General features: G+C 40.9%; 1 protein-coding gene across 7 annotated transcripts in view; it reads left to right on the top strand.

The window, feature by feature from the left end:
- Positions 1 to 13,596, top strand: part of SUSD1 (sushi domain containing 1) — a 206,725-nt gene that overhangs the window by 50,857 nt on the left and 142,272 nt on the right. For all 7 annotated transcript variants that reach the window (XM_044271174.1, XM_044271172.1, XM_044271176.1 and 4 more), the window contains 2 exons: positions 8,690 to 8,869; positions 10,808 to 10,957. In XM_044271174.1, coding sequence (XP_044127109.1) covers positions 8,690 to 8,869; positions 10,808 to 10,957 — 330 coding nt within the window. The remainder of the gene's footprint in view (positions 1 to 8,689; positions 8,870 to 10,807; positions 10,958 to 13,596) is intronic.

The raw sequence follows: 13,596 nt of genomic DNA, 5'->3' as shown, positions 1-13,596 counted from the left end.
AAGATAAGTCGAAATGTAGTCTTTTCTGGAATATTTTGCTTCACTGTTCATTCTTTGGTTCTGTATATCTTTGTTTTGCAGTCATTTTATTCACTTACACTAAGTGAATCATTTTTTAAGAAAATACTTTATCCACGATACAGATGTGGCACCCTGTCTGTGGTGCCAAGGTTTGCTGTGCTATTTGTATAAGGCCTCATGCACACGACCGTTGTGTGCATCCGCGTCCGTTCCGTAATTTTTCACAGTTTAGCGGAGGTCCCATTCATTTCTATGGAGCTGTGAAAAAAAACTGATAGTCCTCCGCATTTTATTGATGACATTTTGAATGCACAGAGATACCGTGATGAGATCCTGAGGCCCATTGTTGTGCCATTCATCCACGACCATCACCTTATGTTGCAGCATGATAATGCACGGCCCCATATTGCAAGGATCTGTACACAATTCCTGGAAGCTGAAAATATCCCAGTTCTTGCATGGCCAGCATACTCACCGGACATGTCTCCCATTGAGCATGTTTGGGATGCTCTGGATCGGAGTATACGACAGCGTGTTCCAGTTCCTGCCAATATTCTGCAACTTCGCACAGCTATTGAAGAGAAGTGGACCAACATTCCACAGGCCACTATCAACAACCTGATCAACTCTATGCGACGGAGATGTGTTGCACTGCGTGAGGCAAATGGTGGCCACACCAGATACTGACACCACCCCCCCCAGTAAGGCAAAACTGTGCACATTTTAGAGTGGTCTTATATTGTGGGCAGTCTAAGGCACACCTGTGCAAGATTCATGCTGTCTAATCAGCACCTTGATATACCACACCTGTGAGGTGGGATGGATTATCTCGGCAAAGGAGAAGTGCTCACTAACACAGATTTAGACAGATTTGGGAACAATATTTGAGAGCAATGGGTCTTTTGTATATGTAGAAAATGTTTCAGATCTTTGAGTTCAGCTCATGCAAAATGGGAGCAAAACCAAAAGTGTTGCATTTAGATTTTTGTCCAGTGTATTTACCAAAATAGATGTGCATGGAGAGCTGATTTGCTGTCTTGACAATTTATACACTTCAAGAATACACAGTCATACACATACACTTTGTGACAGCACCCAACTTTCATATTCTAAAAATGCCACCCAGCATGTTATATTTATAGCCGCAACTGTACTGTGCCCAGGTGGCATACAAACTGATGAAACCTTTGAAATACATTAGATTTTAGACAGAGAAATCAGCATGTTTTTCGTGTGACAAATTTACAAATGGTGTACTGTACATTTCTAAAATTTGTCACCAAAATAGCTTCAAACCAAGCATAGCAAATTTTTTTTCAATAAGTCACATTTTTATACTTTACCTCCCAGACTAGACAGCCTTAAACTGCACCATATTTTTCATAATAGCTGATGCTGGATGATCCATTTGTCACATATTTTGTCTAGACCAACTTTACACCATTTATTTGTTGTTTCACAAATCACAGTGTGCTCAAATAGTGAATTATTCACTGATAATAAACAGAAGAGCTGGAATGAAATCACCTACATTTACTGGTATGCATTAATGGGGTTTTCCTGGAGTGCAATATTGATGACCTATCTTCAGGATAGGTAATCAATATCAGATCAGTGGGGTTCCAACACCCAGCACCCTCAACAATCAGCTATTTGAAGCGCACGGTGAGTGCTGTATCTTCTACACTGTATCCACTCCATTTCATGTATTCTTTTAGAGTAGACAGAGGAGTAAGCATGCAGAGTGATAGCGTGTGATGACTGCAGTCTTGTAACTGATGATTTATACAGAATATCCACTCTATTTTCTGTGTTCTTTGAACATCTTAATAGCAGGAATATTTTAATAGGGACTATAGCCAGATAGCTGCATATAGCACTTATATTTGCAGAATGTTTATTCTACATATTTTTTACTAAGGGGATGTAAATGCAGTTTCATCTTCTCAGACGATCTGACAACTATTGGGAACATCTGGTTCATTCCTGATAATTGCATGTAACACTGGCCCATTTAAAAGGACCATTACTCTGCATCTGTATCCCTCTATGGGAAGTAATACCAGCCAAAAATAAAATAAAAATGGAAAAGGAAGATGCGCATTAAGGAATTCAATGTATGGCTTGGTGAATGGTGTCTGAACCAAAGGTTTGGCTTTGTGTCTCATGTTAGCTCTTGTTGGAATGGAAAAGAACTGTACAAGAAAGATGGTTTGCATCTTTCTCTCAAGGGAACGAATATCCTCGGTGAACAGTTCCAAGTATTTGCTAAGAAGCATTTAAACTAGAAAAGGGGGGCAAAAGAGTGATAATACAGCAGTCCGACTGCCCTCCGGAACAATGCCAGAAGAGGCCAGTAGCACAAAGGTTAAGAAATGACAAGCTCGGAGTCTTGTCTACAAATGCTCGCAGTCTAGGGAATAAGATCAATGAACTTAAGGCTATAATGGCATCTGAGAATATAGATGTAGTGGCTGTTACTGAGACGTGGTTCAAGGGGAGTAATGACTGGGATATATCAATACCAGGGTTCTCTCTACACAGGAAAGACAGAGAAGGCAAGAAGGGGGAGGGGTGGCCCTGTATGTGAAAGATAGCATAAAATCTAATTTGATACAAGTTAGCGAGAACAATTTAGAGTCAGTTTGGGTTACCTTGCAGCTTGATAATCATAAGGTAACTCGTGTAGGTGTGATATATAGACCACCTAGCCAAGTCAAAGAATTAGATGATCTACTAGTTGAGGAAATAGCTAAAATGACATTGAAGGGGGAACTTATCATTATGGGAGACTTCAATCTTCCAGATGTAAACTGGAAAACCAAAATAGCTAGTTGTGCCAGGAGTACAGATATTCTAAATTCCCTACTGGGATTATCTCTACAGCAAGTAGTGGAGGAGCCAACCCAGAAGGCGGCCATTTTAGATTTTGTATTCACAAATGGGAATTTAGTATCTGATATTACTTAGGGGAAAGCTTGGGATCTAGTGATCACCAGTCAGTGTGGTTTACTATAAGTACAGTGACTGAGTCACACCACACAAAAACAAAAGTTTTAGATTTTAGAAAAACGGACTTTTCTAAAATTAGATTAGTGGTATACGAGTCCCTATCAGACTGGAACAGTTTCACTGGTGTCCAGGAGAAATGGGACTACTTAAAAGTGGCACTATTGAAGGCAACAGAACATTGCATCAGACTTGTCAGTAAAAGCAGAAAAGGAAGAGACCACTGTGGTACTCAGCAGAAGTGGCCAAAATCATTAAAAACAAAAAGATAGCATTTAGGAATTATTATTTTTTTAAAAGCGAGGATGACAGACAAATTTATAAGATTAGGCAGAGAGAGGCCAAACAAGTTATAAGAGCTTCTAAAGCACAGGCAGAAGAGAAATTAGCTCAGTCAGGGAAAAAAGGCGATAAGGCATTCTTCAGATACATAAATGAAAAAAGGAAACTAAAACAAGGAATTACCAAATTAAAAACAAAATAAGTAAGGTATATGGAAGAAGATAAAGAACTAGCTGACTGCCTCAATGAATACTTCTGTTCAGTTTTTACAAAGGAAAATGAAGGAGAAGGACCTCAGTTAGGAAAGAAGACTAATGAATGTTTTGATGAATGTGTCTTTACAGAGGAAGAGGTTCTAAGTCAACTGTCTAAGATTAATACAAATAAGTCACAGGGGCCTGATGGGATACACCCAAAGCTATTAAAAGAGCTCAGCGGTGAACTAGCAAAACCATTAACAGATGTATTTAACCAATCACTGGCAACAGGAGACGTCCCAGAAGATTGGAAATTAGCAAATGTTGTGCCCATTCACAAAAAAGGTAGTAGGGAGGAATCGGGCAACTATAGGCCAGTAAGCCTGACATCAATAGTGGGGAAATTAATGGTAACCATACTTAAGGAGAGGATTGTGGAACATCAAAAATCCCATGGATTGAAAGATGAAAAACAGCATGGGTTTACTTCAGGGAGATCATGTCAAACTAATCTTATTGATTTTTTTGATTGGGTGACTAAAATAATAGATGGAGGAGGTGCAGTAGACATCGCTTATCTAGACTTTAGTAAGGCTTTTGATACTGTCCCACATAGAAGGCTTATCAATAAAGTGCAGTCTTTGGGCTTGGACTCCCATATTGTTGAATGGATTAGGCAGTGGCTAAGGGACAGGTAACAGGGTTGCAGTCAATGGAGTATATTCAGACCAAGGTCTTGTTACCAGTGGTGTACCTCAGGGATCTGTTCTGGGACCCATATTGTTTCATATCTTTATCAGCGAAATTGCAGAAGGCCTCAATGGTAAGGTGTGTCTTTTTGCTGATGACACAAAGATTTGTAACAGGGTTGATGTTCCTGGAGGGATACACCAAATGGAAAAGGACTTAGGAAAACGAGAGGAATGGTCAAAAATATGGCAACTAAAATTTAATGTTTATAAGTGCAAGATAATGCACCTGGGACGTAAAAACCCAAGAGCAGAATATAAAATCAGTGATACAGTCCTAACCTCAGTATCTGAGGAAAGGGATTTAGGGATCATTATTTCAGAAGACTTAAAGGTAGGCAGACAATGTCATAGAGCAGCAGGAAATGCTAGCAGAATGCTTGGGTGTATAGGGAGAGGAATTACCAGTAGAAAGAGGGAGGTGCTCATGCCGCTCTACAGAGCACTAGTGAGACCTCATTTAGAGTATTGTGCTCAGTACTGGAGACCATATCTCCAGAAGGATATTGATACTTTGGAGAGAGTTCAGAGAAGAGCTACTAAACTGGTACATGGATTGCAGGATAAAACTTACCAGGAAAGATTAAAGGACCTTAACATGTATAGCTTGGAAGAAAGAAGAGACCGAGGGGATATGATAGAAACTTTTAAATACATAAAGGGAATCGACAAGGTAAAAGAGGAGAGAATATTTAAAAGAAGAAAAACTGCTACAAGAGTACATAGTTTTAAATTAGAGGGGCAAAGGTTTAAAAGTAATATCAGGAAGTATTACTTTACTGAGAGAGTAGTGGATGCATGGAATAGCCTTCCTGCAGAAGTGGTAGCTGCAAATACAGTGGAGGAGTTTAAACATGCATGGGATAGGCATAAGGCCATCCTTCATATAAGATAGGGCCAGGGGCTATCCATAGTATTAAGTATATTGGGCAGACTAGATGGGCCAAATGGTTCTTATCTGCCGACACATTCTATGTTTCTAAAAACTAAAATTGAAATGCAAGTACCTTTTTGACATTTCATTTGCCACCCCATGCCAAAATTAAAAATAAAATAAAATAATTAGCAATTTTATTTTTAACTCAAGCATGTAATATGTGACAAAAATGAAATAAAAAAAATAAAACGCCTTTTCTAGATTTTTATACTGATGACCTATTCTCAGAACAGGTCATCAGTATCTGATTGGTGGGGGTCTGACACTCGAGGCCCCCGTTGATCAGCTGTTTGAGAAGGCAGTGGGACTCCTGTGAAGCTCACCAAGCACTTAAATGGGGCTGATTTGCTCCTAGGCTACATGACACATGAACATGTCATCACACGGCCTAGGAAAAGCTGAGAGAAGGCTGCAGTGAGTGCCGCTGCCTCCTCAAACCCCTACTGATCAGATACGGATGACCTATAGTCATCAGTATAAAAATCTCAGAAAACTCCTTTAATTTTCATTTTTGTCATTTAATTTTCATTACCCATACTGGTATTTTATGGCCAATAAAAACAATTGAAAATGAATAAATAAAGGGCAAAGCAAGATTTCATTGCAATTTGAATGCTTAAATTAAAATTAAACAGCGCCACCAGGTGCTGATTTTTTTAATTTTCAAGTTTTCCAATATTCAAGTAGAATAGTACTAATAGTTCAAATTAGTATTAGTGGGCCAGGCTCAACATGTAAATAAATGTTGCTCAGTCCCAGACAGAACATAGAGCACCCTCTATTGGAATTACAGACATATGAGCTGAAAACGAGATACTCCTGATAACGACTCTGTCATTCCAATACAGGGTACTCTGCACAACAACTTTAATAGCACATTTCTCTGCTCGGTCACGCACAGGTCAATGGAAAGCTTCTGACAGCTCTTACCTGGCTTGTGTATCTGTAAATCCAATAGAGGGCGCTCTACACAACTATGTATAGAGCTCTACACAGTACTAAGTAATGAGCAGCAGCAGTGGTGAATGGGTGGGTAGCATCAGGAGAGGAGGGGCTGGAGTACCAGCCTCACTATGTGACGAAGGGACGAATGGCCTAGGCAGACCAGCGGTGAATGGGAGTGCTGTGTCAGTAGAGAAAGAGGAGGTGAAGCTCCAACCTCAATAGGTGACTAGTGGTGGTGTAATGAGGAATAGATATGACAGGGTGGCGGGGCCCCTTAGCACTCATGCACACAAACGTATGTATTTTGCGGTCCGCAAAACATAGATCTGCAAAAAATACGCTTGACGTCTGTGTGACATCCGCATTGCCTCAGTTTTTTGGGGCGGATCCATTGTAACAATGCCTATCTTTGTCCGCAAAACGGACAAGAATAGGACATGTTCTATGTTTTTTGCGGAACAGCCATGTGGAAACGGAATACACATGGAGTCATTTCAGTTTTTTGGACACTGAAAAAAAAATTGGTTTGTGTGCATAAGCTCTTAGTCAGTGTTGTGTACAGCGCTACATATAGTTGTGTAGAGCACCCAGTTACAAGATTGCAGTCACCTCAGGCTATCACTCTGTATGTTGATTTCTCAGTTTAAGTGCTCACGCACACGACTGTATGTATTTAGCGGTTCCCAAAAATTAGATCTGCAAAAAACCCGGATAACGTCCGTGTGCATTCCGTATTTTGCGGAACGGAACAGCTGGCCCTTAATATAACAGTACTATCCTTGTCCGCAATGTGGACAATAATAGGACATGTTCTATTCTTTTGCGGAAGGGACATACGGAAACAGAATGCACACTGAGTAACTTCAGTTTTTTTTGCGGACTCATTGAAATGAATGGTTCCGTGTATGGTCTGCAAAAACAACGGAACGGAGACGGAAAGAAAATATGTTTGTGTGCATGAGCCCTAAATGAATGCATAAACAAGCAGATTTTTGGTATCTCCTTATTGTGTCCTATATAAAACATAGTAGGTTATAACTCAAATGTATAACTCTATTTAATTCAACTCTTTTTAATGCATACCAATATATTTAGGCAATTTTATTACAGCTCTTCTGTTCATTCTTCTGTATAGGCACATTTTTGCCTCACAATAGCACATTTCTAAGGGTGTGACTCTTTCCCCATGAAGTCACACCCTTCTTAGATGAGCTGCAAAAAATGCCTGAAATGTGGTGCAAAGCATGTCCCCCTATTTTTTGCGCAAATAATGCTAGAATTCTGGCGCATTTTTAAACATAAATCTCCCCCATTGAGTCAACAAATGGTATGATTAGGTACTGGGGAAAGGGGGTTATATACTGTATGAAACTGTTCAATATCTATAGTAGAAAAAAACCCTTAAATATGGCAACCAATCAGCATTTCCAACTTGATTGGTAAGGGTCCATTCACACGTCTGCAAAATGGGTCCGCATCCGTTCCACAATTTTGCAGAACGGGTGCAAACCCATTAATTTTCAATAGGGCTGGAATGTGCTGTCCGCATCCACACTTGCGGATCCGCACTTCCGCATCCGTGCTTCCTTTTCCGCAAAAAAAAGAACATGTCCTATTCTTGTCCGCAATTGCGGACAAGATTAGGCATTTTCTATTATAGTGCTGGCAATGTGTGGTCCGCAAATAGCGGAATGCACATTGCCAGTGTCCGTGTTTTCCGGATCCGCAGAACACTTACGGACGTGTGAATTGACCCTAAAAAAGAGTGAGAGACGCCTTGAAGAAAAGTTCCTATATCTTTCCTCTGGGGCCCCTGGAAAGATGCACAAGAGTAGAGATGACATAAGCTGTGAACTTTCTTCTTGATGCCACTTGCAGCTTCCAGCCTTCCAACCCTCCCATAGGCTACTTTCACATTCGCGTTGTTCATTCTTGTATTTTGCACATCAGGATGCATCCATTCCGTTAGGATGCGGTTGTGTGAAATCAAAATGGAAAAAAACAGGTCTGTCACTAAATACATTGAAAGTCAGTGGATGATGGATCCGGGTTTTTAGGCTGCTAAAAGAATGGATCAGTCACCATTGTCGTACATTGTTTTCAGTGACGGAACCGTTTACATTGCAGCGTTTTTGTGTCCAGTCACAAAACTGAATGCTGTCAGAAGGGAAGACATTCTGATGCACCCTGAAGGATCCTCTGCCGCACAGTTAAAGTAGCCTTAGAGGAAAAAAGCAAACCAAAAAGTAAAACTCTTGCTGCCCTCTGCCTTCAACCAATGCTGCACCCTGAATATTGCACCTAGAATACTGATATCACTTTAAAGCTTATGATTTGGGGCTTTAATAGGAACTACTACTACTGTAAGCTCTATCTGCAAATATAGCGGCAGCGATTAAAGCAATTAAAGTTCTGATGTTTTACATACTGTATGTCTATGTCAGTGAAAGGTTTAATTATACATAAAGGAATGATGTGTTCTTTACAAGGTTGACTAGGTACATTTTAAGTCAAGTTTCCCTCTAATTTTTCTTTGCTTCAACACACAGAGGTTGATTGTGGACCACCTCCTTCACGTCTTAATTCTGCCATGATACTGTCAACCAAAACCACATTTGGGAGCCAAGTGACTTACACATGTACTTCTGGATTCGGTCCTGATCATGGAGTCAGTTCCTCTGTCTGTACAGCCAGTGGGATATGGGAAGGTGCCACTGTGAGCTGCACAGGTAGGGATAGCAGCTTGCCCATAAGCAACATAGAATTTGTACCATTAGAAATATTGTATGAACTTATCATTGGCGATTGGCATATCCAGATTGTACGGTGACTTATATTGTAATGTTTGGCTTTATAAAGCCCTAAATAATATGAAAATAGTAACAGCCAGTATAAAATATAGACCACCATTATTATCAAAGAGGTTGCTCCATCTCACCTTTAATGACCGAGATGGGGATAATCGCAGCAAGCACTGGCCAGGGCAGGCAGAGTTTGCGCCACTCCTTTGCTTCTGTATCTCCCATAGCATTGAATGGGAGATACGCAAACAGAATACCACAGCAAGCTACACTCTTTTCGTAATTTAGGCATTATGGAAACATCATAGCTTTATGTGCTACTCTGTTTGCACAGATCCCATTTCCTGCTATGGGAGTTACAGAAGCAAAGGAGTGGCGGCCGCTCAGATGTTGATGTAAGTCCATTGACTCCTGGCTGGCATTACTGCATTTATTTCCATCTCGGCCTTTCATGGTATGGACACCCCCTTGTGATAATTTGGTTGTTGCAACTGGTTGCTATACTTTTTCCTAGAAACCTAAGTCAAGGTGATTAACCATGATCTGTCCATGCAATACTATGGAGCACACAAATATAATAAATCTCAACATTTTACTTAACAATGCAACATCAGAACAATCAACCTTTTTTGCACTGTCCCTGTTCTAGGGTACTTCAGTGGCAGTCATTTTTTAAGGAATCTGGTGGAGAACCAGAATGGAGCCAGCATGGGAGAAATGTAGGGCACAAGGGATATTAAATATACATGTATCATGTACAGTCAAACTTTATGTTTTGTAGGGTCACTTTAAGACATCACATAAGTGGCTGTTGTATGGAATCCTTCATATGGCGTATCCATACACCAGTCTTGATCTTTCTGCACGGGTGTGAGATACGCCTAATTTATTAAGAGGCAGATGTCTCTTAACTAATCAGGCACATCTCTGCCCTTATGTGCGCCAGATACTGAAGCCTACAAAAACTGTAAAGTAGGGGGAACACCACATAAAGTAAGAGAGGGCAAACCACGGCATCAACAAGAAACCATACAAGAAAAGAAAAAGAAATGCCGCATACACAGGTATCTTATTGAAAAATCAATAGTTTATTTGTAGGCACAAAGCCCAAAAAGTTCAAACCATTGTATACAATTACAACATTGTGTTTGGATCAGAAATAAGTCCAACACACACAGCCACAAACACCAGGTTCAACATAAGAACATTTGCTAAACCGCCAAGAAGATATCCAATTCATAAGTATAGCATCAAAGACAGTGCAAGATACTCAAATAGAGAAGTAGGCGGTCATGGTCTGCAGGTAATACGCCCTGAAGATACTGAAGCCTATCCCAGCTACACGCTGATGCAGACATCAGCTATAACTTCCGACACTTTCTGGCGAAAGTTATAGTAAATGCGAAACCTTGGCCCCTTCCACCTTTTTAAGCCCCGCACCTCTTTCTTCGCCACTTCAGAAAAGAAACGTAAAAAAATCATAAATTATATATATCCTCCTAGCAAGTATGATAAATTATCTTTTAAATATGGTGTAGCACATCTTAAAACAAAAATAAAATTTGGAAATAGTAATTTTAATGTTCCCCTTCCAAAGCTTCTGCTCGTCTCTACTTCCTGTTCCCACTTTGACACACAGGAAATGCTTGGAAATCCAATCATTGGCCAGTGAGCCTTCTCATGCAGTGATTGGATGAGTGAGCATTTCCTAGACAAACCCTTTAAGGAGACAGTTTTTATATAAATAGTAAAATGGTAAGCGGACATGATCTTCTATATGAACATTTCACAGCATATGCCTAGGTTTAATAGCAGCCTTATACATCATAAAAGTGTAAAAAAAGATTTCATTTTTTCTGTTTATAGATATTGATGAGTGTGAAGTATCTGAAACCTGCGGTATTAACAGTGTTTGTAAGAATCTTCCTGGTAGTTTTGAATGCTCCTGTAAAGAAGGCTACAAGTTGCAAAACAGCAAAAACACTTCACAAAGCAGTCTCAATTTTACTTGCAGGGGTAAGGAAAAACTACTGTAAATGAATGATTTCATCTTTATATGAGTTCAATATTCTCATGATCATTATTACTATTAATATTATAAATTATTGCAATACTGAAGTGGTTTAGTCAGGGGCATAACTATAATTTATAGGGCCCCATAGCAAAATAAGAAAAAAAAAAACTGCAGCATAAATAGCAATAAATTAAAGGTATGTATAATAGCTCAATAAAAAAAGCCCATAGTATAGTGTAACACCCCTTGGAGGTCACCTCGGTAGGCAGGGTGTGTGGTAAGGTAGTTCTCACCTCAATATGGTGCAGTGCCTCCACCCAAATCTTACTTGAAGCTCTTCTGCCAGGAGCTCCTGCACAGCTCAAATACACACTCACTCCAGAAAAGAAGTAAACTAATCAACAGATTTATTAGAAATGGATGAACAAAGATGAACAACATCTGGGTAAGGTAAGCAAAAAGGCAATAAACAGATTACAATTCGGCATAAGGGAGACCCCTAGTGGTGGGGCTGTACTAATGGTACCATACACAATAATGGCAGTCCCCCACAATTTCTGGTGAAAGATAAGGACAGCATACTCCTCCTATCTACCCCTATCCCTCTGTAGTAGAAGATTCTGTCCATAGGCGTGCGCACAGGGTGTGTTGGGTGTGATTGGGCACACCCTAATCAAGTCTGCTGGTCGGCGAATACTAATGAAGCGCTTCCATTTTGGAAGAGCTCATTAGTACCGGAGTACCAGGAAGCGGTGAACACTATGTATTTCCTGGTCCTCAGCTGTGCAGGGCTGCGCACAGTGTGAGGCGCCTTGTGACGTCACGCTGTGTGTGCCAGTTCAGAGCACAGACGACAGCAAGAGGAAAAGGATCGTGGGCGGCGAGGAGCGGCGACGTCCAGGAGCAGAGAGGTAAGTGTTTTTTTATTTTATAAAAAATGAGGCTGCTGGGGCATAATGGGGGATAATGAGGCATATGGGGGTTAATGAGGCATATGGGAGCTAATGAGGCATAGTGGGGGCTAATGAGAGGCATAATGGGGGCTAATGGGGCATAATGGGGGCTAATGAGAGGCACAATGAGGGCTAATGAGAATCATAATGGGGCTAATGAGAAGCATAATGGGGGCTAGTGAGAGGCATAATGGGGGCTAATGAGAGGCATAATGGGGACTAATGAGGCATAAGGGCTGATAATGGGGCTAATGAGAGGCATAATGGGGGCTAATGAGAGGCATAATGGGGGCTAATGAGGCATAAGCGCTGATAATGGGGGCTATATATATATATACAGGTCCTTCTAAAAAAATTAGCATATTGTGATAAAGTTCATTATTTTCTGTAATGTACTGATAAACATTAGACTTTCATATATTTTAGATTCATTACACACCAACTGAAGTAGTTCAAGCCTTTTATTGTTTTAATAATGATGATTTTGGCATACAGCTCATAAACCCCCCAAATTCCTATCTAAAAAAATTAGCATATCATGAAAAGGTTCTCTAAACGAGCTATTAACCTAATCATCTGAATCAACTAATTAACTCTAAACACCTGCAAAAGATTCCTCAGGCTTTTAAAAACTCCCAGCCTGGTTCATTACTCAAAACCGCAATCATGGGTAAGACTGCCGACCTGACTGCTGTCCAGAAGGCCATCATTGACACAGAAAGAAATTTCTGAACGAATAGGCTGTTCCCAGATTGCTGTATCAAGGCACCTCAGTGGGAAGTCTGTGGGAAGGAAAAAGTGTGGCAGAAAACGCTGCACAACGAGAAGAGGTGACCGGACCCTGAGGAAGATTGTGGAGAAGGACCGATTCCAGACCTTGGGGGACCTGCGGAAGCAGTGGACTGAGTCTGGAGTAGAAACATCCAGAGCCACCGTGTACAGGCGTGTGCAGGAAATGGGCTACAGGTGCCGCATTCCCCAGGTCAAGCTACTTTTGAACCAGAAACAGCGGCAGAAGCGCCTGACCTGGGCTACAGAGAAGCAGCACTGGACTGTTGCATGTCATTCGGAAATCAAGGTGCCAGAGTCTGGAGGAAGACTGGGGAGAGGGAAATGCCAAAATGCCTGAAGTCCAGTGTCAAGTACCCACAGTCAGTGATGGTCTGGGGTGCCATGTCAGCTGCTGGTGTTGGTCCACTGTGTTTTATCAAGGGCAGGGTCAATGCAGCTAGCTATCAGGAGATTTTGGAGCAATTCATGCTTCCATCTGCTGAAAAGCTTTATGGAGATGAAGATTTCATTTTTCAGCACGACCTGGCACCTGCTCACAGTGCCAAAACCACTGGTAAATGGTTTACTGACCATGGTATTACTGTGCTCAATTGGCCTGCCAACTCTCCTGACCTGAACCCCATAGAGAATCTGTGGGATATTGGGAAGAGAAAGTTGAGAGACGCAAAACCCAACACTCTGGATGAGCTTAAGGCCGCTATCGAAGCATCCTGGGCCTCCATAACACCTCAGCAGTGCCACAGGCTGATTGCCTCCATGCCACGCCGCATTGAAGCAGTCATTTCTGCAAAAGGATTCCCGACCAAGTATTGAGTGCATAACTGAACATAATTATTTGAAGGTTGACTTTTTTTGTATTAAAAACACTTTTCTTTTATTGGTCAGATGAAATATGC

This window comes from Bufo gargarizans, chromosome 1, assembly GCF_014858855.1.
Source record: "Bufo gargarizans isolate SCDJY-AF-19 chromosome 1, ASM1485885v1, whole genome shotgun sequence".
NCBI lineage: Eukaryota > Metazoa > Chordata > Amphibia > Anura > Bufonidae > Bufo > Bufo gargarizans.
Note: the sequence above shows the minus strand (reverse complement) of the source record. Positions and strands in the feature narration are given on the sequence as shown.